We start from the raw sequence: 25,781 nt of genomic DNA on the forward strand, positions 1-25,781 counted from the left end.
GAGGAGGGGTGAGGGAGTGGGGGAAGAGGGAGAATGGAGTGGGGGGAGGACGGAGCAGGGGGTAGAGGGATAAGGGAAGGGAGGAGGGATGAGGAGTTGGGGGAGGAGGGAGGAAAGGAGGAGGCTTGAGGGAAGGAGGGAGTAGGGGAGGAGGGAGGAAGGAGCGGAGGGAGGAGGGATGAGGAATGGAGGGAGGAGGGAATGGTGAGAGGAGAGATGAATGCAGGGAAGAGGGAGGGGTGAGGAAATGGGGAAGGAAGAAGGAGGGAGTGGACGAATGTGGGGAGGAATACTCATGGCAGTACTGGGGCCGCACTGGAGGGGCAGAGAGGAGCCCCTGTGGATTTGGGGCCCACTGCGGCTCCTACCTCATCCCCAGCTGAGCCCTGTGTCCCTGGGTGCCGTCACCTGGAGAGGAAGTGATTTTCTCTTGTCCTCTAGGAATAGCCTCTTAAACAAACGCTGTCGTGATTATTGACACTTACTTGGGTAAATTCAAGTTAAAATTTACTTTTTAAAAATAAAGTCTTTAAAAGTTGTGGCCGAGAGGAGAGAATCCCCTGGATTCCGAGATGCTGAGCTAGTTAGGAGCCGGGCCTGCGGGAGGGGTGCTCTGTAAGGCGTGGGCGTGGCTGCCCTCACCTGCTGCTGGTGTCGGGCGGGGACTGTCCCTTCGAGCCAGCAAGCGAGCGACAGTGCAGGCAGCATCTTCAGTTCCTGAGAATACGACCATGTAGTTAGGGTGATGGTGACAGTGGCTCCCGTGCTTCACTGACTGTGTCCCCAGCCCGGCCCTGAGCTCACGCTGCGTTATCCTCACGTCCGGCTGAGAAACCGAGGCCCCAGGCCACACCGACGAGAGCAGCGCCAGGCTTTTCGCGCAGTTCTGACTCGGAACTCGTGCTCCTTGCCCTTACGCTCGGCTGTCCACAGATGAGAACTTGTCAGAAGCGTGCTTCTGAGTCAGAGGTGCACATGTGCGAAAGTCTCGGCCTGCAGAGCCAGCCGGGCGTGCCGCCCGGGAGCCTGGTGGGGCCGTTCCTCCTGGATGAGGACGAGGGCGCCTGCTCGTCCCATACACCCACCTTTAAGGGTGTTAGCTTAAAGACTGTCTTTCCAATCTCAGAGCGAGAAGTGATAGCTCTTGTTTTTTGTTTTGTCTTGTTTTGGGTTTTTGGCACTTCTGCTTCCCGGTGTGGCAGGGTGTGGTTCCTGCAACGGAGATCGGTTGGCCGTTCTCCAGGGGGGTCCTGGCTGTGAACGTGTGTGTGGTTATGTGGGGCTCTGTGGACCCGCGCTGCTAAACAGGCAGGGTCTGAAGCACCTGGAAGCCGCCAGACCCACTAAGGAGGGGTCATTTTGGACACCTCTGCTCCCAGAGCCGGTCACGCCTGGTGCCGTAATGCAGAAGAATTCCAAAAGCCGGGACCTTCGTCTGGTCCCACGCGCCTGTTTGTGTGTGAGAAGCACTAGTTGAGAGGGCAGGTGACTTTACCACGGCCTCCGAGGCCCAGCTGGGCCTGGGGGTGGCTGTGGTCCCACCATCCCCCTGAGGGCCTCACTGGTGCTTGGGCTCAGGCAGAGCACCGAGGGGTGAGCTGGGTTGGCAGAGGGAACCGGGTCAGGAAGGTCCTGGTGCTGGCTCTCACCAGCCCGGTCCTGGTGTGGACCCTCACGGTCGGGCCTCAGCCACGCCGTGACCCTGCTCCCACCCGCCACCTGTCTTCCAGCCACGCTGAAGTGCGATGTTCCCAGCCCCGCGTGTGTGTGGGGGTCTGTACTCTGCGTTCTGGGCCTGCTGTGCCTGCAGCCTTCCCTGCCTGGTTTACACCTCCTTCCTGAAGCTCTCGCCGGGGACGGGGTCCGCTCTGTGTCCCCAGCCTTGTTCCGTTGCTCATTTTCCATCGTTCTTCCCACAGAAGGGGGGGCTCCAGGAGGGTGGCTGCCGGGCCTGTTTGTGAATCCGTGGCGTTTACTTGGTGAATTGGGTGCACTTTATTAAAGAATTTGCGGGAAAACCCGAGAGGACTTAGGTTTTCAGCAGGTGAGCTCTGCCTTGGCCGCCCTCTGACTGCCGCTTTCTCTGCAGCATCTCCTTCGCCAGGGGCGGCCGGCCGTGCAGGTCTCGCACGAGCTCGAGGTCGTGGCGACCGAATATGAACAGGACGTGGTGGTGAGTGGGGACGTGACCAGGCTTGGCAGCATCCAGCCCATCGGCGTGTACGCGGTGGTGAAGGGTTGGCTACACCTGACCCTGGCCAACATAGGTAAGAGGCCCCGTAGCTTTGCCTGGCCTTGTGCCGTCTCCTGGGTGGACACTCATTTTCCCAGCTGGTGCGTGAGCTCCCTCGTGGCCGTATCGTGGGCATCACGTAATCAGTAGGAATTCAGAAAATCTCTCACGTCTGACCACTGAGTCTGCCCTCAACCCCTGGGCATTTGTCCTTGACTACTCACTGAGCATCTCACCATGAGCCTCTGTCCTTGACTGTGCGTATCTGTCCTTGACCACTGAGCACCTGTCCTTGACTATGAGCATCTGTCCTTGACCATGAGCCTCTGTCCTTGACCGTGAGTATCTGTCCTTGACCACCGAGCACCTGTCCTTGACCATGAGCATCTGTCCTTGACGACTGACCATCTATCCTTGACCACTGGACATCTGTCCCTGACCATGAGCATCTGTCCTTGACCACTGGGCATCTACCCTTGACCATGATCATCTGTTCCTGACCACTGGACTTCTGTCCTTGACCACTGGGCACCTGTCCCTGACCACTGGACACCTGACCTTGACCACTGGGAATATGTCCTTGATTACTGGGCATCTGTCCTTGACCCCTGAGCCTGTCCTCGACCACTAGGTCTGCTCTTGACCCCCGAGCCTGTCCTGGCACCAGTTGTTTGGTGTTCCTGATTTCTTTTTTTTAAACCTATTTTTTTAAACGTTTATTTATTTTTAAGAGAGAGCTCGTGCGTGCATATGTGAGCGGGGGAGGGGCAGAGAGAGGGGGACAGAGGTTCCAAAGTGTGCTCTGTGCTGACAGCAGAGAGCCTGACACGGGGCTCAGACTCCTGAACTGTGAGATCATGACCTGAGCTGAAGTCAGACGCTCAACCGACTGAGCCCCCCCAGGCGCCCCTGGTGTTCCCGATTTCTGATCATCTCAGCCTTGCCCACGTTTTGTTTCTTGGTGCTGTCTATGGGGCATCTCTGTCACAGAGATGAAATGCCTGGTTTCAGGAGACATTTTCATCTAGAGCATCAGCCCGTAGAATTACCTCATCACAAGAGAGGCAAGAAGTGTTCCTCGACCTCCATGCAGCTTGGGGATGAAGGAACAGAGAAACACACTTCTTTAGAGCCTAGCGCCCCGACCTTCCTTCTGACGGTGTCCCGAGGGTTGCTCCCCAGAGACCCTGAGCACAGCCCGGATGCTCCTCCGTCCTCGTGTGGGTAGCAGGGCACTGGGCTGTGCTGGGCGGGGCTACGGTGGTCCCGCCTGGACGTTCGGGAGGCTCCACCGAGGCCCTGATGGACAGGACCTTGGGCCGGGCACGCCTACCTGTGCCCCCCCGCAGGGAAGAGGGCCGGAGTGAGGCCTGTGGGGCCAGAGGGCAAGCCCACGCAGTCTTCCTTGAGGGGCCTGTGGAAGGATTGGGGTTTTTTGGGGTGAAATGGCAAGCAGGATGGAAGCAAGCCATTTGAGGTTTCTGGAGCCGTGTCTATCTAGATGAGACTCAAACCTCTCTCGTTTTATTGGGGAATTTTCCATTCCTCAAAGCCCAGCCCGACTTTAAAGCCTGGAGCCCCATGGGCCCCATCCGGCCGTGCGGGCGGTGCAGAGGCGGGCGGGCTGGGGCGGCCGCAGCAGGAGGAGGGCACAGCTCATTAAGTCAGGTTGGAGGTTTCTGCCTGCTTGTTTACAAATGTAGGATCCGAGGCAGCCTTGAAAACAGACAATATGGAAACAGCAAAACTCAATTAGGTTCTGGAGAAATAAATGAGCCTCATGTGAGAAGCAGACATCATTCAGAAGCTCACACGAGCGAGGGAGCTGCGAGAGGCACTCTGGTTCGGAGATTGCGTTGGTTATTTTTATATTTATTCACCAGCCCACAAATGTGCAGTGACTCCGGGTTTTAAATCTTATCTTCAGAAGAAAGATTAGCTCCATTATATGTTATCTTAAATTGTCATTTCCATACTTTGCCTGCAAGAGAGCGATAGCGCCTGAGGGGAGAGAGCTGGAGACGCTGCCGAGAGGCGGGGGCGAGGACGCAGAGGGGGGCTGACAAAGGACAGATGCCGAGCAGCACACTTGTGTCCATGCGGCCGCGCTGTGGTTGCCTGTGTAAATTTTGCATTTTTCGGATAAAAAAAAGAAGTGTCGGAGCTTTTGTTTCTTTATAAAACTGATCGTTCTGCGCTGAGCTGCGGGCACAGGCCTGCAGATCGGATGAGGGCCGTGTGAGCCTCCGGGGGACGGGAGCGGGGTCATTGCCGGTGTCACAGTGCCCGCTTGGCCTCTCCCGGATGGTGCTCCGTGGCTCTGCATTCCCAGCGCGTGGGGTGAAGCGCGAGGCCACGGGACGAGGGGCCCGTTCCGCGCCCAGGCCTTCCGTGAACCTTCCCGTGGTGGGGGTGGTGCTCCTGCTGGCGGCCTCTCGGCTCCGACGGGCTCCATGATGGTCTCTGCGGCCTCGTTTGCCGTGTCTCTCGGTGATCGTTGGTCATGTAGGAATCGCGAGAGCCATGCTGTCCCTTCCCAGCGATCCTGGCTGTGCGGTGTGGCCGTGGCTCATCGGGAAGCTCAGTTATCACTTGTGTCTGCAGCCCTTCCTGGGGGCGCCCCGGGAGAGTGAGGGGCTGCCCCGATCCCCGGCCCCGTGGGCGGATCCCCGGGTTGTCAGGGCCGAAGGAGGACCAGGTGGTGTGCGCTTTGACAGAGAGCCTGGACTTGGGGCCGGACAGCGGTGACATGCTCTGCGGCCGCCGCGTCGGGAGCCCTGCCCGCCTGGAGGCCGTTTCTGCTCCCACAGCAAACATGTGGGTCCACAGCTTAACCCAGTCTCCCTGAAGGGAAAGAAAACCCGCAGCAGTTTGAGATCGCGGACTGTGCCCAGAGGAGGCCTGTGTCTTCGCTGCGTCCGGGCCTTGAGGAAGCACGCGTACGTTCAGCTTATCCGGTTTATTGTCCCGCTTCCGAATGAATCACCGATGTGAGCACAGATACCGTCAGAGGAAATGGTGGAGCTCAGGGAAGGCCCTTGTCCGTCCAGAGGTGATCACGTGGTCCTGCTGGTCCCGCCCGCACGCTCTGGTGACCCGTGGTCGCTCCTCCTGAGATGCGGGGCTCCAAGGACGCCGGCCACCCCCGCGAGCTGGCTGCACCAGACCCCGCCCTGCGTGTGTTCCCCGGGTTTCCGTGCGTTCCTCCCAGTGGAGCTGTCACCAGTCTGCGCGTTTCAGCAAGACTGCGGTGAAGGCTGCCTGGCTTGTGCTTCAGGGAGGGTCACAGACGGTTCCCAGCTTCCCTCAGGAGTGGCGTGAATCCACTGCCAGGTGACTGACAGAGCGGGTCCTCGGGGTGGGGTAGGGAGCTTGCGAGACCCTCTGGCCCCACGCCGCCCTCCTCACCAGGAAGAAACCGCGCTGAGAGCCAGGAGCCCCAGCTGGCGGCAGGAACCGGGCACCTGTGGCTGGCTGGCACCAGGGCGTTGAGGGTCAGACTTGGGGCTTGTGCTCCTGGGAGCAGGAGCTTGGCCCTGCTTGGCCAGGCTGTGTGTCCCTGCCCATCTGTCCCCCTAGGGGCCCCGGGGCTTCTTGGGGACACTGCTGGTTCTGCCTTGTGGGGGTGTTTGACCAGCAGCGGCCATGGTGACCTGGCTTGGTGGTGAGAGATTCAGGAATGGGTGGAGAGCAAGCGGGGGGCCCGTCTTGCCTCGACTTCTGTTCCTCTTGGACTTGAGGGGACAAAGCAGCCCTGAGGTGTCAGCAGCCGATCCCAGCAAAGGGATGTTGACACCAGGTTCCGTTCTTGGGGACAAGCATCACGAGCCTGTGACACTGGGGTAAACAGACCCCCGGGAGATGAGAGGAGTGTTTGGCAGGAGACTCACAGCTTCTGTCACAGAGGGTGGGCGGTGGGTGGACCCCTGTGGGCAAGTTGTCAGCTTCCCAGCAGAGCAGAGACGGAGAACATTCGGGGCTCCAGAAGCGCGTTCTCAGGACACAGGGCCAGCACGGGTGGGATTGTCACCTTAGCGGCCACCTTAGTGGCCGGACGAGTGAGGGGCCTGCTGCAGAGGAGGCAGTCCTGCCGTCCGGCGTGTCACGGTGACTTGGCGTGCACCCGGCAGGAGGTGCCTGGGCTCCGGGACTGGTCTCTCTGCCTGCTGTGGGCAGGTGGCTTGACCCCTCGCTCCCCAGGCCTGAAGTGAGGTGCTGTGTCAGAGGAGGCTCCGCACCTGCCCCAGACGGTGGTCTCCCTGACGGGGCGTGGGAGGCCGCGAACGCGTCACTCACGCCTGCCGGGGCTGCTTGTGGAGCTGTGAGCACCCGTGGGCAGTAGGGCGGGTGACCAGGAGCGGCTCCTGTCGCAGGAAGGCTGGGGGGAAGGTCAGTCTGGTTTGGGATGCTCAGAAGACGCTCAAGACGACCGAGGAATTTGCAAACGAGAAGGACGAAAGTCCCCAGAGGGGAGGACCCTGCTTACCGTTTATCGCCAGCCTCTAAACCACACCGAGTGAGTCACTCCTTGATTTGGCCAGAGCTGGTGATCTGTCATTTTTGAATCGAGCATTTTCCCCCACACCCAGATTAGAGCCTTTGTCCTCGCTGGCCTCCTGAGAGTGGTCTGCTGTCACCCCCACATCTTTGGGGTCCCCGTCTATGCTTGCAGGGTCCAGCTGCTAATCCCCGGGGTCTGCAGGGGCGGCTGCAGCGGTGGCCCCATTGGTGGCCGGCAGAGACCACGTGACCTACCTTGAAGGACAGGCGTTTCCTCCCCAGCCTCAGCTCAGAACCTGTCGAGAGGGAGACCCTCTGTCAGGCAGCTGGAGATGAAAATGTCACTTTTGTCACCACTGCTGAGGACCTGCTCACACCGTGGTCACGGGCGTGCTCGTGTGCCCAGCGCCGGGCTCGCCCTTGAGAGCGGCAGCCTCTGGCAGAACAGAGGCAGAGGAGGGCATAGTGGAGCCGGGAAGCCACTCTGTCCTGTCCTCCCCTGGGCAGAGTGGAGGCGGGGAGGGGGTACTCCCAGAGAGATCGCCAGGACACCCCACACTTGCAGGTGTTCCGCCCCGGCCAGTGGGATTCAGGGAAGCCAGCCGCACGAGTGTTTCGTTGGAAATCTGACGTCATCAGCTGTGCTCTGCCTCCTTGCGGTGGGAGTCGTGTCTGGGCACCGAGGCTCCATCCTCCCTCCTGGGAGAAATGTTTCTGCAGGCAAACACTCCTTGTCCCAGGGCCTCGCAGACATCGGCCAATTAGCAGCCTGGGCAGCTGTGCGGTGCCCTATGCCTCTGGGCTCGTGCCCCATCCCTCTGAAGCTCATGCTTCTGTCTGAGGCTTCTTTATGGAAACAACTCCAGAAGATTCTAGCTTGTGGAGGCTCTTTTATCTTCAGCGTGTTGTCAGAGTTTTGCGGACGTGCACAGAGGCCTTCCTTGAGCAGGGTGACATCGGAAAGGCTGGAGCCGGGGTGTGACAGCCGTCCCACATCACGGGGCTGCTGGGGACATCACGACGTGAGTCTGAGCAGGCGCCCTGAGTACCTGCAGCTCAAGCTCGCCGTGGGGAAGCGGACGCATCTCGACTACCAAGCAGATTCGGGACCCACTGTGCCATTTTGGGGTGTTAGCAGGCTGGGGGTACGGACAGGCCCTTTGCAAACCAGAACTTCCTGCAGGGAATATTGATGTGTCTCATCAGACTCCTTTTCACTGTTAATACCTTATGCTGGGGTGTTTTTTTTTTTTTTTATGAACTTTATTGTCAAATTGGTTTCTATACAACACCCAGTGCTCATCCCAGCAGGTGCCCTCCTCAATGCCCATCACCCACTTTCCTCTCTCCCCCACCCCCCATCTACCCTTAGTTTGTTCTCAGTCCTCAAGAGTCTCTTATGGTTTGCCTCCCTCCCTCTCTAACTTCCCCCCCCCCCTTCCCTCCCCCATGGTCTTCTGTGAAGTTTCTCAGGATCCACATAGGAGTGAAAACATATGGTATCTGTCTTTCTCTGTATGACTTCATTTAGGTCACGTGTGTGAACAGAGAGTAAGGGATTCCAGCACGTTGCCACCCTCCAGGTCACGGGTCATCTCGAATGACAGAACCGGCCACTTCGAGGGAGGCAGCCTGCTCAGGCGTGGGGCGCCGAGACGTGAGTGGGGAGTGGGCGGGGGCAGCTGGGTCACTTGCACGTGAGATTGGTGTGGGGGTGGGGTGGAGTGAGGGCTGTGTGTGTGCGTGCATGCGTGCAGGTGCACGTGTGGGCCTGGGTGGGGCTTTGCCGTCCCTCTGGATCTGGGGCAGCGCCGTGACCGTCGTGTCCAGCTCAGTGCCTGCCTGAGTGGGCCGGCAGGCCGCCCCAGCACCCAGCACGCTGGAGACCGCGCTCTGTGGAGGCTGTCTGCGCTGTTCTGTAGACAGATTCCAATCCGGCGAGCAGCATGTGTCTTTGGATAGCTGCCCATCTGCAGGGGAAGCGGAAACGAAGAAAAGGTCAGGATGCACAGAGACTGAGTTTTAAAAAGCAAATTTGAAAACCCCACATCGGGGAGAGGAATAAAGCATTACGGAGCCTGGGAGTAAGGCTGCACTTGCTGAGAATGTTGTTCACAGCAGGGAGCGTCCAGGGTTTTCCGTCCCCTTAGATAACCCGCAGACCTGGAAACAAAGTAGGTGTCGGTGGGACGAAAAGTGGGGTGTGCCCTCTGGGCAGTGTCCCCATGTTGTAGGCCACCGGGTGTGGATCCACAACTGCCCTGCGCTTCCCGTGTAGACAGTCCTCTGATGCTGTTGGCCTTGAACCCGTGCCCCAGGATGAAGCCCCCGCTCCTCGAGGCCTCCGGGACCCCACGAGCTCCCTGAAACTCCAGCCAAGACTTTGTGGGTGTTCGTACGCTCTCCTGGGAGAGGGGCCCCAGGGCTCCAGATGCTCAGAGGGGTTTGAGAGCTGTGATCCAGTCAGGCTGAGAGGCGTTCCAGGCTTCCTGCTTGTAGTGTTGAAGAAACCGAGGCAGAGGAGGTCTTGTGATGTGGCCCGTTGAGTGGGTAAGGGTGGTGAACTTGGGTGGGAATCCAGACTTCCCACTTAGGGGCCGGTATTTCTCCATCCCTGGCCGGTCCAAGAACAGGCTAGGAGTATTTGTGAAAGGCACGGCCTCGGGACCCAGCAGGTCAGGGACTCTGCCAGACAGCGCAGGCAGCTGTGACCGGTGAGGGTTTGTTGAGCGAATTGAGAGTCTCTGGAGTCATTGGTTCCTGACCCGGGGCCTGTTGGATCAAAGCCAGAGGATGGGGCGCTTCCTCGGACAGCCTGTCTTCCCCCACCGGGCAAGGCTTGGGAAGTGGGACGTTGTGCAGAGTTTGAGGAAGTGCTTCTAGGCTCTGCAGTGCTGGAATCCCATTTCTGGTTTCTTCGGGACTGAGTGACTCAGTCTGACATGTGAGCCCGTGGATTAACCCCCAGCCTTGCTTGTCTCCTGCCCGTTTCCTCCCCTCGGGACTGTGGGCCTCAGGCCGCTCCAACCCTGCCCGGGTGGGGTCGCCCCCCGCACATGCCTGTACCGCAGATGTGAGAAACATTGTTTTGGGGTGGACGTTTTACTAGTCTAAACCAACTCATGGCATCTGAAAAGCAGCTAAACACCTTTAAAATAGACACTCACTTCCCGTGGGGTCTGCTGGTCCCAGGAGTCAGGGAGGGCCCAGTCCTAAGCTGGGTGCTCCTTCTCATCTGCCCACCTGCGCCAGCTGAGTGGTGGTCCGGGAACCTCGTGTGTCAGCCTGTGACCTGGTGTGAGCCACGTGTGGCTTTGTCACCTGAGGGAGTGCAGCGCCTTCAGGCTCCTGCTGGTGTCTGGCCTATTTCGGCTTCCATTTGTCTGCAAACATGGCTTTCGTGTACATCCGTGGTTTGAGCAGAGGCCCCCAAAGGAGTTGGTGCCCTGGGGGCCCGGCTGTCTAGAGGCAGCCAGGTGCAGAGTCAAGGGCATGAGCTCTAGAGGCCGGGTCTGGTCTGAGCCCCACCCACTCCTGGGCCGCCTGGGGCTTCAGTCCAAGTGGGCAACTCCTCAGAGCCCCTGATTCCTGATGGGAGCACACAGGTGGGTCTGAGGACCTGAGAGTGCAGAGTGGTGGATGTCCTGGGGGAGGGTGTCGGCAGCCCTTGAGAACCCAGGGAGCATCATCTTCTAGAACACTGATCTTTTTCTCCTCTGGAAAATCATCTAATAGTGTATTAATTTGTCGGTAAGGACCGAGATCAGTTCCTTCATTTGAAAGGCTAGTGACGGGAGGGAGGCAGGGAGGGACACTGTGGAGACCAGGTTGTAGGCTTACCGTCTTCATCGCTGGGCTCCCTCCCTGGGTGAGGTGGCTGGAGGCCCGCTGCCAGGTCTGCTTAAAGAACGTGAACTCTACACTTTAACTTCTTGCTCCCTCTTGAACCTTCCAGCAGTAAAAAACGTGGTCCAGGCACAGAAGCTGGCTGATGTGGACTGTGAGTTGGCCGCCATGCTGTTTGTGCCCACGCAGCGCAGGAGCAAAGGGCCCCAGGGCGCCGGCCGCGAGGGGGACGCCGTCCGCAGGCGCAAGCTGGAGCGGATGAGGTCCGTGCGCCTTCAGGAGTCCCGAGGAGAGCTCAGCTGCTGGGGGGCCAGCATGTTGGTGAGGGCTTCGTCCGTCCCCCGCTGCCCCCGGGGTGTCCCCGTGCAGGGTAGGGGGTGGGGGGCAAAGTCATCGTGAGCGGAAGCAGCCTTGTCCTTTGTCCCCTCTTCCCCCGCGTGGTTCTCTCTCTCCCTCCCAAATCCTACTTGTAGAATGTAGGGGAGATAGCACCTCTTGGCCATCAAGGGAGGTTTTCAAGCCAGAATTACCTGGAGAGCTTTGACAGAAGCCGATTCCTGGGCGGCACACCTGCGAATCCTGTGTCCAGTCGGGCCGGGGGTCCTGGGAACCGGGGCTCTTCGGAAGCTCCGCGGGGGATCCTGAGGGTCCCCCAGGTTTGGGGTCAGAGCTGCGAACGGTTTCCGTGTCTTGGGCTGTGAGTGCAAATCAACTGGTCATCCCGACCAGAAAACTTCCCATTTTGGGCTAAAAATCTAAAGAAGAGCCTGGTGTAAAATCGTGCGGCCCCAAAATGACAGGAGGGTGGTTGTACCTGAAGGGTTCCTGGAATCAAGAAGCCACAGGGATCTCGAGAAAGATGTTTGAGGGTCACCATCTGCATCAAGGCAGGCAGGTGTCTGGAGAGATGTGTCTTCTCCAGGGGCAAAGCCTGCTCGGCCCTTGGTGCTCCCAGAAGCTGGGGAAGAGGGCTCCCCGCCCTCAGGCGGGGGCTGTAGGGAGAGAGGCGCAAACAGCTCAGCGAGCAAGATGTAGAGTGTGGTGGGAGAGGAGAGGCCCGGAGTGAGCTGGCGGGGCCGGGCTCTGGATGGGCCTCCTCCCCTACGGCAGCTGCTGAGGGGCCTGGTGGCTCCGAGGCCCCTTGGCTCTGTCGGTAGCCACCTGGGCTCTCCAGCAGCCCTGCCCCGGAGGGCGGTGGGCCTGGCACACTGCGCGTGCTCAGTGAGGCAGCTGCCAGAGTCGGCGCTGGTGTCGTTGTTCTTCTTATATCGGGGGCGGGGGAAGTGTCTCCTCCTATTTGACACGTTCTGGTAGAGATTCAGCAGCTCGGAGCCCTCGTTCTGAATACAGCAGTGAATTTGGAAGTAATTGGATTTCTAAGTATGAGGAAACGTTACACCAAATTCTCATGATCTTGAGAGTGACTTGGCTTGTCGGGTACGCGGCACTTTCCCTCGCATCTAGAACCGTCTCCGGGAGAGAGGGTAGGAGCTCAGGGCATCCACCGTCCTCCGGGCGAGGAGCGCTGGCAGTGGAGAGGCTGTCACGGCAGAGGTGCTGAGCCCCTGGCCTGGTCCTTGGTGCCTGACGGGTTCATGCCGCCTGGTGGTCTTGGGCCCCGGAGGCTGCACCTCGGGAGGCGGAGAACAGCGCTGGGTGTGGTGTTCTTCCCCGGCAGACTCGAGGGATGCTGATGGCCTGGGGGCTTCTTGGGCCAGTGGGAGAGCGTGGAGAGAGGCCAGATGCCCGTGTTCGCATCCTGGCTGTTGCTTGGGACAGTCACTGCCTCCACCTGCGGGTGGCCCCCCTTCATCTGTGTCCGGTGCCCGGGGCAGTGGCCGGCCCTGCCTTCTGGTGTCGGTCAGCCTCAGCTGCTGTGTGCTGTGTGCGAGTCCCAGGCTGCGGGAAGACCTCGGTCTGGGCGCCTTCTCCACAAATGCCCCTTCTCCGCCCCCTGAGCCTGGGGAGGAGGGCTGGCAGGCTGTCTCCTTGTGTGTGTATGTGTGTGTGTGTGGGGGGGGGTCCTCTGAGGTGGCAGTGACAAAGCCCAGCACACGCAGGTCTGTGCAGCAGTGGGGTCCCCAGGGCCCCCCGCCTGGGCTCCAGACCGGCTGTTCCGTGTTTGAGCAGGTGCCCAGCACTCTGAGCCTGGTGTTGCCAGGCGGTCCTAGGTTGCTGCTGTCAGGCCCCTGGGACCCGCCCCCGCCTCTTCCCACTCCCGCAGCCCCCGGATCATCCCTCACGGTAGCCGTCTGGCAGCAGTACCCCCATTTCACGTGGCCATCCTGTGCCAAGTGCCACGGAGGACAGCTGCCCAACCAGAGCAGGGTAATGCGCTCGCCCTTGACCTGGTCACTGGGACATGCAGGGAGGGGCTCTGCTGCCTGTTGGGATCTGAGGGATCCGGTAAGTGTCCTCACCCTTTGCCTGCCTGGATCTCGAATTGAGAAGTCAGGAGTATGGCAGAGGGAGACCAAAGTGTCACCTCTGGTACTGATGACTCTAGTGACCGTAAAGCGGATCCTGGAGACTTGGCATGGTGCTCGAGCCACGGAGTATGGAGCTAAGGCCAGACCCGAGCCGCCCGGGCAAGGCCATACGGCAGCACCTTCTCCCCGCCACCCCGCACCACGGGCGAGGACCAGAGTGAGCATCTGATGCTGTGTCCAGGCAGGCGGGTCCCAAGAGGAAGGGGCAAGGGAGGGCAGGGCTGTGGCTGCCTGGCTCTTACTCCAGAACTTTCTATCAGAGAAGTTGCCCGTGTCAGTGGGGTGGAGGGAGGCCCGGGCCGCCTGGTAATAGCCGCCTCTGTGGTATGGATGGAAGGGCGCGGGACCGGCGAGGAGCCCTCCTCACAACCCGCAGGGTCATGCCGATTCCGCCTGTGGCCTTTCACCGTGTGGTCTGTGCTAAACCAGGCAGTGATGTCGTGGTGCCCTGCCCCGGCCTCTCCCCTCGAGCCTGCCGTGTGTTATCCACTGGGGGGCAGTTCAGATTTTGTCCCCACAACTTGGGAGTGGGTCAGAATAGTGCACTGCCTCAATTTGGTTGGAAAGCCGCTCTGTGTTCTGTTTCTCGGCCTAAATTTTGTCTGGCCGTGCTGCCCCGTACTCTGTGAAGAAGCACTAATCATCGGTGTCCATGTAGGGAAGCCTCCAGTGTGGACACAACCCCCCTCCTGTTTCTAGATCCACAGGGAGAAATGGAAGGCTCCCCTTGCCAGGGGCGGGGGGCAAAGGATGTTGGAAAGTCAATATCCAAATAATTTACACCAAATTTTGTCCTTACCTCTTGAGGTGAAGTCCACAGCCATCCAAGCGGCCCTGCCCTCTGATGCCTGGGCCTCCCTGGTGTTCAGAGGTTCTCAGCACGGGGCCTCCCCAGTGTGGGGGTCCCCTTCTAGGTCTTAGATCTTGTGGGGCAGCCTCCACGGGCCTCACTCCTTAGTAAGTCACACAAAAGATGCAGGCTGGCCTCTGGCCTCTAGAACACCCCGTTTTGGCCAAGCCCAAGGAGTCAGGGCATCGAGGGAGGAGGTGGATGAGGGACCCGTGGCTGAGCCCCACTGAGGCAGCGTGCCCACTGTCTGGACTCTGGCCCAGCTCAGGTCATTCGGGGCCCTGTTCGCAGAGTAGGCTCCTGCTGCTACGCTGGAGACCTGCGCAGCCAGCCTGTCCCGTCTTAGTTCTGAGGCCGTTCTTTCCTCTTTTGTTGACAACCTCTGCTTCTACTCAACTCCCCACTACGCCCAGACGCCAGCCTCGAGGCCCTGGGGGGAGCTGGCCTCATGGGCGGTTGTAGTCTCTTGGGAACACGCAGGGCAGACCCTGCCTCCCCGGGGGTTGACCTCGACAGGGCACCGAGGAGCCTGGAGTGCTGCGTAGACCCATTGTTCTCTGTCCTCTGGAGCTGGGGTGGGCCAGTCCCATCTAACCCAGGTGGCTGAGGAGGGGGGTGGTGGTGATTCCAGAAGAAGTTTGGTATTTGGGGCGGGGTGGGGGGGGGAGGTGGCCACATAGTCCTTGAGAGGGAGAGTGAGGCCAGGACTGTGGCCCGGTTGGGCACCCGTGTCCCCGCAGGCTCAGCAGAGCGTCCGCGCACAGCACGCACGCGACCTGCAGGTCATTGCCGCCTATCGGGAGCGCACGAAGGCGGAGAGCATCACCAGCGCGCTGAGCCTGGCCATCACCACGAGGCACACCGTGCACGTCACGCTGGGCACCGCCGAGTTCTTCGAGTTCGCCCTTCGGAACCCCCACAACACGCAGCACACGGTGACCATCGAGGTGGACAGCCCTGAGCTGAGGTGCGTGTGAGCGGCGGCCCCGGCGGGGTCCTCCGTCCCCGGAGCCATCCCTGAGCGGGCGGGCAGGGGACTCGCCAGGAAGCACGTTTCTGCCTCAGCAGCGCGTCTCCCCCGCCTTCTAGCATCATCTCGGACAGTCGGGAGTGGAGGTTCTTCAAAGACGCGGCCAAGCTGCACACGCCGGTGGAAGAGGACATGTTCCATCTGCGGGGCGGCCTCGCCCCACAGCTCTTCCTGCGCCCCCGGGAGACCGCCCACATCCCCTTCAAATACCAGACCTTCTCCGTGGGGCAGGTGGGGAGGCCGCCCTTGCAGGGCCGGCCGGGCTGGACAGGCATGCGGGGGAATCGCGCCAGGCTGAGTAGCGGTGGCCCGTTTCTGCCGGTCCCTCCGTGCTGCAGGCCGATTAGCCTTCGGGTGTCACCCGCTCCACCGGCCCCTGCGCGTGCGTGTCCACAGCGGGCCTCGGGAAGGGCCGGCCCGTCCCCTCTGAATGCTCTTATCCGCGTGGGCACAGAACCGCCCCCTTCCCTCAGAAGAGCGAACGGGTTGAAAGTTCCCAGCACTTTGTGTTCTCTAGTTAATGCTGTTTGCCCACGTCTTCCGTGGCGTGTGCGCTGCTGCGGGAAATGCGGGCGTGGGGGTTTCCAGTGAGGGACGTGAGTGCTACGTGCCCGTGTGATGGGGGGGGTGTGAGGTGCGCGGTTCATCCGTTTTACTGACTTTTGAGGTCAGTTCTGTAGGACGGGGTCCTCACTTAAAGGGGCCTGAGGGACTCTCGGAGGCGCACAGATCCCGGTGCAGGCTCTTCGGGTGCACTTTTGGGACGAGAGGTCGTAGGGACAGTGAAGATCAGGCCTTTGGCTTCAGGCAGAGCGGGGTCGCGTGTCTGGTGGCCTGCACGGCTCATGGCAGCTGCTGCTTCCTCTTTGGGGTAGCGAGGCTGGTTCGTGACAGCGGCCGTCTGGATGGTTATCATGAGAGCAAAGGACACCGTGCACGGGGGCCCCAAGGGGACAGCTGTTTCTACAGTGCCTGTCAGCCTCCGACTCCCATCCCGTGACTCACTGGTGCCAATTGGTGTCTCACAGGCCCCTGCTGAGCCGAGCTCTGAGAAGGGCACGGACCCCGGATCGCCCCAGAAGTGCAGTGCAACGCCGACCAAGCACGCCAAGGTAAGGGGGCAGGAGGCCTCTGGTCCCTGACATTCGCAGGGTCTTGCGGTGAGAGCCAGGTGTCCTCTGAGCTGACCCGGTGAGGTGTTCACGATTTCTGTTGTTACTCGGCCGCTGGGTCCCGGCCTCGGCCCTTCCCTGCCCCTGCTGCCAGGGAGGGTGGTGGCGGGGCAGGGCCCCCAGAGGTGAACTTTCGTGTCCTGACGGGGCGGTGGCAGCTTCAGCCGATACCGGTACAGCCTCCGGGTGGGCGTCTGGGGTGGAAGCGCCTCCCTGGCCGCTTGGCACCTTGCAGCTCTTGGTTTGTGTGTGCCACCCCATGGCCCTGCAAGTGCAGCTGTCCCAGCATGTGGCCACCACACACGGGGGTCAGACGGGCCCCGTGACCCTCGTCCGCGGCGTTTCCGCGTCCCCTAGAGTCAGTGCAGGTGGGGGGGTCAGACGGGCCCCGTGACCCTCGTCCGCAGCGTTCCGCGTCCCCCAGAGTCAGTGCAGGGGGCGGGGGGGCGCTACTTCTGGGGATCCTCTTGCCGCCTCTAAGGGAAGCGTGTTTGCACACACAGCTGCCTACCTTCAGAATGTTCTCAGTGAGAGCTCGGGACGCTTGTTGTTAGGAGTTTCTGAAGCTTTTCTGGGGGAGACAAATGCCCGTTTGAAGTAGTTTGAAAGTAAAAACAGAAGCGACAAGGTTTTGCCCCATCGCTGCCGAGGACAGAGGATTCCAGTGAGTCCCAGATGAGGAGCCAGCTCCCAATGGCAGGCCTGTGTCCCCGTCTCACCGTGGTGGCAGCTGGTGCCCACGGCCCCATCACCAGTGCAAATGGCTGTATTTTACCTAGACGTGGAGGCACAGCTTTGCCTTGTTTAAGGAATACGTCAGCACTTTATTAGGGCTGTCGATGAAATCCGAGAGGCTGATACCTTTTCCTTACGTGAATTTGGAGTTTGAAAGCAAACCCCAGAAATCTTAGGAGTTCACCCACGATTGCCTCAGTCTGTGTGCCTGACACGTGAGGACGGTGCCACTGTCCCTGCCGTGCCACCAACGGTCCACTCTGTGCTCACCTGTCTCTGGTCTGTGTGAGTCCGGGCCCGCTGATCCCGCGCCATGCCTCTGCTGTCCACCTTGGACTCATTGCCCACGCTCATTTTCAGGGTGGAAAACGGGGAGATTCAACTTTTCTCCTTCTCCCTGTGCTTGTTTGCTGTGATTCTGCTAGAAATAAGCATTTCCCACCAGCAGTGTGGTTGCCCTGAAATGTCATTTTTTTTTTTAATTAAAAAAAAATGTTTATTTTTGACAGAGAGAGAGAGCGAGAGACGGAGAGACAGCATGAGTGGGTGAGGGGCAGAGAGAGAGGGAGATCCAGAATCTGAAGCAGGCTCCAAGCTCTGAGCTGTCAGCACAGAGCCCCACACAGGGCTCGAACCCATGAACCGTGAGATCATGACCTGAGCCGAAGTCGGACGCCCAACCGACTGAGCCCCCCAGGCGCCCTGCGCCTCAAAGATACTTTACACCAGAAAGTCAGGGTACATGTTGGACTCTTTCATTTTATTTGTCAGTTTTCAAAATAATGAATTGTGCCCTAGCAACCTCCAGAGATGGCCCGGTTTTTGGAGTCTCATTGTGAACGCAGGTTTATATTTGCTGCTTCTCGGCTGTGGCCGGCCTTGGACGCTGGACCTGCCCTCCCTCCGGCACCGCCGTCCCTTTCAAAGCACCGTTAACTAGGCTAACTCCTGACGTTACCAGGTCACTGGAAGGGTAAAACCAGAATTCGAAGCCTTCAAGGAGGTAGACGTGGCAGAAAGCGGCTACTCGCCCCCACTTGTGCTAGGGAACAGAGGGAAGAAGCCAGAAATCCTAAGACTCGGGGGCTCAGCGTGGGTGGTGAGCCCGAGACTTGTCTCGAGGAGGGCGCCATCCTGCCGTTCAGGGTCCGCGGTATGGACAGTCGCACTCTGGATCCAAGCCCCGCTGTAGGGAGAGCTCCTGTTGGGTGAGGCTGACCGGAAGTTTCCCTTCTCCGGAGCCTGGCTGTCCTCTGTGCTTCCAGGAGCCGCCTGGGGAGCAGAGACCTGGTGTGGGGGGTGCCCAGCAGTGACAGTGGGGGGCAGAGACCTGGCGTGTAATGAGCACGGGCAGCTGGATCCATGCGTGGTGGTGTTTGGCTTGAAGTCTCAGCGTTGGGTGCAGTTCTGGCCAGAGGGTCCGGGCACAGATGATGCGCCCGTGGGAGCTGCTCTCGCAGCCGGGTGAGCACAAGTGAGACAGGGAAGGAGACCTTTCCGGTGAAGGTCCGAATAGGCACAACCACGCGCAGCTCTGCTCGAGGGGCCGAAGGTGGGGGACCAGCAAAGAAAAGCCAGGATGGCGCCCCTGGAGTCTGGAAGGGTGGCTTCTTCGGGCGGGGCTGGTGGGGCACCCAGAGCTCAGCGGTGTGGATGGCGGCGCTGTCCCCGCGGGGATGTGGGCTCTTGGTGGCCGTCCTGTTACGATTTGTGACTTGAATGTAGTTTTACATGGACAGCTTTCTATGTGTGTACATCTGAGGGATTCCACGATCAAACATGCCCGCGCGGAACGTCTGTCCCGTGTGTGGAGGGTTTGAATGGAGGCCCAGGTTCTCTGGGGACGTGGGAAGGTTGCCTGCCTGCCCCCGTTCAGGGGCCTGGAGGGCTCGGGGAAGGAAGACACCTGTCCCTCGTCCACAGCAGTGCCTCTTTGGGATAGAGAAGTTAGGTAACTTTTTTTTTTAAAAGGAAGTTTATGTTTGTGGCCATTCTGCTTTAGGTACAGCCCCCTTTTACCGCCCGGAATCAAACAGCCCGTGCTCCGCTGCCCTCTGCTAGCTTCAGGCCCCCGAACGCCTTCCCGGCGCGCATGCCTGGTGGAGGCGGATGAGGCTGACGTTGGGCCGCAAACCTTCGTCAGCGGCGCTTGAGGGGCGTGGCTGGCTGATGAGAAATGGCAGTCGCGGCAGCCCCGCGTGACCCGTGTGTCCCAGGGGCGTGCCCGCGTGCAGACACGTGCCGGGTGCCGCCCCTTCGGTGTGGGCGTACGTCGCCGCGGACTCTGCCCCGTTTCTGAGGCGGCCGCCCCTCCCCCGCCCCCGGGGGCGAGTGGGCCGCGGAGACCACACCGGCGTGGCGCGTTGCGGCTCTCCGGAGCCCGCGGGCCGGTCCTGACGCTGGCGCCACCCGCTCCCGCAGGTCTTGTTCCGGGGCGGCGGCGGCAAGCCCATCGCCGTGCTCTGCCTGACGGTGGAGACCCAGCCCCCCGCGGCGGACCAGGTCTTCCGCTTCTACCACCCGGAGCTCACCTTCCTGAAGAAGGCCATCCGCCTGCCCCCCTGGCACACGCTCCCAGGCAGGTCCCAGCTGTCCCCGCGGCGCGCGTCTGCCAGGCTCCCCGGACGGGAAGGGGCCTTTCCCCGAGGGGGCACGAGTGGCATCGTCGTGTTATCCCCCGATGCTCGGACTCCAACCTGTGACCCGTCCGTACATTCTGCCATTTTGAATTTTGGATTCTGGATTTTGAAACGGCCACTTTCCCGCGTGCTCTGAGATGGCGGGGCGTGTCCTTGGCCGGCTGTTGGTGCCTCCTCGGCCCGGGGGCTGTGCGGGGAGCACGCGCGTGCCTCCCGCTCCCGACTCACTTGCGTGGCTCTGGCCCGGTGCCTTCAGAGCACGACGGCGCCTTGTTCCGCCGTCTCCCCCCTGGCCCCCCGTTTACTTTGGTCCCTCCCTTTGGAGAAGGCCCCGAGGCCGTGGCTCCCAGCGGAGGTGCCGGTGCCCCAGCAGGCAGGACTGGGGTAGGGTGGCGTTGCCCACCGCCCGGCGGGCATCTGTTGAGCCCCTGTTACGGGCCAGGCCTGTCTAGAAAAGATTTTTTTTTTTTAATGTTTATTCATTTTTGAGAGAGAGACAGAATGTGAGTGGGTTAGGGGCAGAGAGAGAGGGAGACACAGAATCCACAGCAGGCTCCAGGCTCCGAGGCATCAGCACAGAGCCCGACGCGGGGCTCGCACTCACAGAGCTGTGAGTTCATGACCTGAGCCGAAGTCAGACGCTCAACCGACCGAGCCACCCAGGCTCCCCAAAATGTTTGTTTGGATGATCCCCCTCACCAGGTGCTCCCGTGGGAAGACCTGGCGAGGAACCCCAGGTCCATGTCCGATGTAGCGACCCGAACGTCATTTGTGAGACCCAGAATGTGGTAAGTCCCGCTTAGCCCATCTCCCAGCTGGCCCTCCTCCTGTCGTCCAAGCCCCTGACCTCCTGCGGCCTCTTCATTGTGAGGTTTCCATTAAGTGGTGTCTTTCTCAGGTGCTCAAGGGCTATTTGGACATCCTTGTGGGAGCTTTATGCATGAATTCTCATCTCTTCTGCTAGTGGATCAGCTCTTTGATGATCTGAATTTAAATGAAAGAAAAAAGGCGTGAAGCAGAGTGAATAGATTGAGTGGTAATTAAGCCACTTATTAATTGCCATTGTGTAAAGAATAATGGCAATAATTGTATTATGACTGGTTAGGAAACTGGATAAAGTCTCCTGCAGAATATAATTATTGAACTCAATATGAAATCGAGAAGTTAATGATTTTCTTTTTGGCAGTAAGAAAAGATAGCGAATTCTGACTAATACTGAAAATTAAACACCTGTTGGGGGGAAGGGAGCCTGGTTCATGCCTGTTTTCACTTCATGTGGCTCAGGGGGCTGGGCTCGGAGTGGGCAGGCAGGCGGTGTCCTTAGGGTGTGCCCGTGTCCGGCAGGGCCCTGGGGAGCCACGGGACGTGTTCTTGAAGGTGGCTAGTGGTTGGAGCCCAGAGAGCAAAGACTTCTTTGTCCTCGTTTACACGTAAGTCCGAGAACCCGAACCCCGGAGGTCTGGAGGGGCGGGCGTGGGTGAGAAACTTCTGGCTTTGGCATTGGAAGGGCCGGCCCAGGCCTTCCTGAGCTCCCGACGGGGGTCGTTGTTGGGTCTTTGGTCACGGGAGGTGAGACTCCAGGACTGGCAGGGGCCTCGCAAAGAGCGCCCTCTGCTCAGAGAGGCACCGGCAGCCTGGGGGCACCCTCCAAGGTGCTGTCTGCGCCAGAACAGTGCCTGCTTCCAACGAGGGGAGACGGGAGGTGGCGGCCATTGTCCTTCGATGCCCGAGATGGTGATCACATCACCTCCTGCTTCTCTCACTTGGTCGACATGACCCTTTTCCTTTACCTTTTCCTCGGAAGTCTCCCATCCCAACCCCTTGAGGACCCTTTAAAAGTGGGGCCGGCTGGGGGCTTTCGAATAGCACGTCCGGGACTGGGGCAGGGCTAACTGAGCTCAGGGCCCGTCTCGGGCTGCGTGGACAAGGGGCAGCGCCCCTGAGCCCCGCTCACAGGAAGGGTCCGTGTCCTGTGGCCCCAGGCAGCTAGGATGGGGCCCTCGAGCTCAGGCCCGCGTGGCCTCTAAGCCCACGTGCACTTCCATGGTACGTGCTTCGCCCCGGACCACCTGGTGTGGGATTGTTGATTTCTGGCAGAAGCCCGCGTCGTCATTCGTGCGGGGTGTCGTGGTGGAGAGTCCAAGTGGTGTGAACGTGACAGCGGCCGGGCTCCGCCCTGGCCCCTTGGCCCCTGTCCTCCTGGCCACCTTGTCGGCCTCCTCCTGGCTTCCCTCTCACGCTTGGTGCTTCCGTCCCGCACAGGGATCGCTGGCTGGCGACACCTGTCCAAATATGGCGGATCCACCTCCACTCCTTACGGCGCGTGGACGCGTCCTGTGTCACGGGCCAGCGGACCCGCCTGTCCCTTGTCCTTCGGGGGACACAGGCGGTTAGGAGAGTGCGAGCTTTCACCTCACACCCCCAGGAGCTGACAGTAGGTCGCCGGGTGTCCTCTGGCCTCTCCTCACCCTCACCCCACCCTGGGAACGGACGGCGTGGGGACTGGCTGCAGCCAGCCTGAGTCCCGAGAACAGGCTTGGGGCTCGGCCGTCTTCATTCAGGTTGGTAGATACGCCATCCCGGATGAGTGACCTAGAAACCCCAAAGGCCGATATTTAGGATTGGTGGAAGGTAAATGCTAAAAGCGACTCTGCGGTTAATTTAGAATCCGGGTCACGGGGGCTGTGCGGACTCCCTGCCTCTTGCCAGGGTGGAGAGAGGAGCTCGTTGAGGTCTCCCCTGCCGGGGCAGCCCTGGCGCTCAGGGGACCGTCACACACGGGGGCACTTGCCTGCATGGGTGGCGATGTGGACCGTGACGCACCGTGACCCCGAGGGCGAGGCTGGCATTGTCCCTCGGGCCCCTGCTGACCTCGTGCAGGGCACATGGGCCCCCCCACCCCGGAACGGCTGGGGTTCCCTTGGGATTCCCTTCGGATTCCCTTCGTTCCCTGCGCCGCGGGCGTCCAGGAAGCGCTGGTCTGCACAGCGCGAGGGGCCGTGTCCTGACCCGGTTCTCTTCTGCTCTCGAAGACTGACCCCAGAGGTGTATTCGTGCTGCCCCCTCGCGGGGTGCAGGACCTGCATGTGGGCGTGACGCCCCGGAGGGCGGGGACCCGGTTCATCCACCTCAACCTGGTCGATGTGGACTACCACCAGCTGGTGGCCTCGTGGCTCGTGTGCCTCTCGTGCCGCCCTCCTCTCATTTCCAAGGTCAGTGGGGGAGGGGCAATGTGCTGGGCCACAGGGTATGGGTGGTTCGTCACCTGTCACCTGGTCCTATGACCCGATCTCAGGCAGGGGTTGCCTTCTCCGTCGCCTGTGGCCTGGGGGTGGCGGTGGGGCTGCTCCCGTACGGTGAGCCCCCGTCTGTCATATTCGTGGACGTGCCCTAAGTTGGGCCGCACGAGCCGAGCCGGCTCGGGAAGGGTGACTGTCCTCGCCCCCCCCAGGCCTTCGAGATCACGCTGGCCGCAGGGGAAGGCAAGGGCGCCAACAAGCGCATCACCTACACCAACCCCTACCCCACCCCGAGGACCTACCGCCTGCTCAGCGACCGCCCGGACCTGCTGCAGTTCAGGGAGGAGTCCTTCCAGGTGCGCAACGCCGCGCGGGGGGCGGGGGGGGCTGTGTGGGGGCCCCTCGGACCCTGCGGTGTGAGGTGAGCACCGCGTTTAGGAGCATTTCTATCCAGTGACGGTCTTGAGAGCCCGGGAGGGAGCAGAGCCGTTCTGCACTGGGGTGGGGGGCGCGGACACCCCTCATTGAGCTCTTCTGCCTGTGCGTCTGGGGCCCCCCTATCTGGGCAGCGTTGTGGGGGTTCTTCTGGTGGCCAGCCTGCCCTCAGTTTATCAGCGCTTTCCTCTGTAAGTGCCCTGCAAATTGGCCTTTCCTCTGTTGTGGGTATTTCAAGGCAAGTACAGCGCTGGCAGCCTGGTGGCCAGGGGAGGGCGTTTCCTCAGTCGGGAAGCGTCCCCCGGGACGTGGGAAGAGGAGGTGTGGCCGGGGACGCTGGGAAAGGAGTTCGGAACATCTGGTGCCTGGGGGCCCCGCACACGCCCTGCTCCCGGGGCTGGAGCCTCAGCTTAACATCCTCTGTCAGCCTGGGGTTGCGCACGTAGAACTTGCCGGAATAGAGAGAGTAGTGGCTGGGGTGGGGCTAGGATTTGATGCTTACCTGCGTGCGTCTAGGTTGGGGGAGGAGAGACCTACACCATCGGCCTGCGGTTTGCATCTCGCCAGAGCGCCGGGGAGGAAGAGATTCTGATTTACATCAACGACCACGAAGACAAAAACGAAGAGGCCTTCTGCGTGAAGGTCACCTACCAGTGAAGTGGTGGCCGGAGGGGCCGGCACGGCCTTCCTGCCGCAGCACGGGGACAGACTCACGTGCTCTGGCCCCTCCTCCCCTCGTGCCTTGCTGGGGCCACTGGTGAGCGTGGCCAAGGGTGGAGGGGGCGCCGTGCTCCTGACCGCTCTCACTCCGGCGCCAGCCACGCGGTGAGCCCCGCGGGCGTCCTCAGCGAGGGCACGGCGCCGAGAAGCGCGGGGCTTGTGTCTCTCTGCTGTGCTCGGGAGATCGTCACTGTTTATGATGTTGATTTGCTTCTCAGCAAAGTGTATTTTATGAATCATCTTAAATGATAAAATTATGTTTTCTTACTGGATTTTGTACAAACGTGATTTGCTATGCGATGTTTTATATTGGTATTATTTCATATCTTTTTTTAAGTTGTGGTGGAATACTAAACCTTCTCCGGTTTTCTCTGTTGACGGTTTTCTTGAGTGCTTTCTGCTGTTTTCACTGTTGTCAGAGGCTCTGGCATCATCAGGCATAAGCCTGTATTGACCTTGAGGACCACATGGCTGAGGGGCAGTGGGGTGGCCTGGGGCCTCTGGCCTCCCAGGGAGTCGGCTTGGACCCGGCCGAGGCAGGTGGGGTGCCTGACCTCTGGTTCTGGTCCCCGCCTCCCCCTTTCAAGGACCCTTATGATTACATTGGGTCCCCCCATGAAAATCCAGGGTGGCCGTTCCGTCTCAAGATCCTTTCCTTAATCCCACCCACAAAGTCCCCTTTTGCATGTCGGGTCACTTAGTCATAGCTTCTAGGGATTAGGATGGGGTCACCCTGGGCCTTTTTCTGTCCACCGGAATCCGCTTGGCCAGAACCTAGTCACGTGGCTGCACCCAGCTCCGCAGGGTCTGGGAACTGCCCTTCTGTTGGGTGTCCTGTGTCCAGATAACTGGGGGTGTTACGACTGAGCTGGTGGAGCGGGTTTTGGGGGACACCTGCGGCCTTTGTCACAGTTGCTGGTAGAGAAGCTGCGACCTGGGTGGGCTGGGAACACACTTGGAGGTGGGGGGACAGGACAGAGGATGGAACATAACCAGGGGGCAGAGCATCGTGCGGTTTGACCACAAAAACTTTATTTGCAGCTCATTGCAAACACAGATGAGCGGGAAGCGGGGGACCCTGAGCCCTGGCAGGTAGTGAGCCAGGCTGTTCCTAATTTGGGGTGATGAGAAGGCAGCAGAGTGGCGGCCAGCCGTCCGAGTGTGCAGACGGGTAGCCCAGGCCACCGAGAGAGGAAGCCCGTGGGGGTGGGTCTCTGGGGCACCCTGCACTGGGGGTGGGGGTCCTCCCGCAGTTAGGAGCAAGACCCAGGGCACGGGTGTGCTCACAAAGGGCTGTGAATAGACGCTGGAGAGACGGTCCTCAAGGCAGCCCAGCGGTGACGGGCAGGACGTCAGATGCCCTCGAGGACCCTGATTTAGAGCTGGGCCCTGTCGGCGGGGTTAGAGAATCATCGGTGCTGGAGCCGGCCTGCTGCCCATGTGCCCTGCCTGGGCACGGGTCCCGAGCCCTGCCCCCGCGCGTGCACCGCAGCTTGGAGGTCGGATTCTGGGGCAAGTTCAGCAGGTGTGCTTATGGGTCTTTCTACCGTGCGTCAACGTACCAAAGTTCATCTCCGTCTCTGTTGTTGTTTGCACGCCCCACGCTGTGTTTTCCTAAAGGGTGGGCTCTAAGTTTGCACTTGGGTCACACAGGGCAAGAGCTCAGCTTGTCTGCACCCTTTGCCGGGCCCAGCACGTATAGCCAGATCCAGGCAGCCGGCCCCGAGCCTGCAGGGAGACCTCCAGGCTTTGGTTTGCGGTGTCACCTGCCGAGTTCCGCGTGGCGAAGCTGTGGCAGCGGTTGCAGGGTCTCGTCGCTCACGGCCACCATCCGGGCAGCCTTGTTGCTCTTGCCCACCGAGGTGTTGGGGGGAGACGGCCTTCCTCCGTCGG

At 60.5% G+C, this 25,781-nt stretch overlaps 1 protein-coding gene across 1 annotated transcript in view; it reads left to right on the plus strand.

The window, feature by feature from the left end:
* NPHP4 (nephrocystin 4) overlaps positions 1-24,257 on the plus strand; it is a 109,718-nt gene extending 85,461 nt beyond the window's left edge. The window contains exons 19-31 of the mRNA XM_049618928.1: positions 2,090-2,267; positions 8,265-8,390; positions 10,692-10,900; positions 14,659-14,885; positions 15,008-15,179; positions 15,824-16,060; positions 19,277-19,433; positions 20,197-20,282; positions 20,839-20,924; positions 21,757-21,928; positions 22,527-22,706; positions 22,946-23,089; positions 23,685-24,257. Of these exons, the coding sequence (XP_049474885.1) occupies positions 2,090-2,267; positions 8,265-8,390; positions 10,692-10,900; positions 14,659-14,885; positions 15,008-15,179; positions 15,824-16,060; positions 19,277-19,433; positions 20,197-20,282; positions 20,839-20,924; positions 21,757-21,928; positions 22,527-22,706; positions 22,946-23,089; positions 23,685-23,825 (2,115 nt within the window). The 3' untranslated portion in view covers positions 23,826-24,257. The remainder of the gene's footprint in view (positions 1-2,089; positions 2,268-8,264; positions 8,391-10,691; positions 10,901-14,658; positions 14,886-15,007; positions 15,180-15,823; positions 16,061-19,276; positions 19,434-20,196; positions 20,283-20,838; positions 20,925-21,756; positions 21,929-22,526; positions 22,707-22,945; positions 23,090-23,684) is intronic.
* Positions 24,258-25,781: the final 1,524 nt, after the last annotated feature.

Source organism: Panthera uncia (genome assembly GCF_023721935.1).
Source record: "Panthera uncia isolate 11264 chromosome C1 unlocalized genomic scaffold, Puncia_PCG_1.0 HiC_scaffold_4, whole genome shotgun sequence".
Classification (NCBI taxonomy): domain Eukaryota; kingdom Metazoa; phylum Chordata; class Mammalia; order Carnivora; family Felidae; genus Panthera; species Panthera uncia.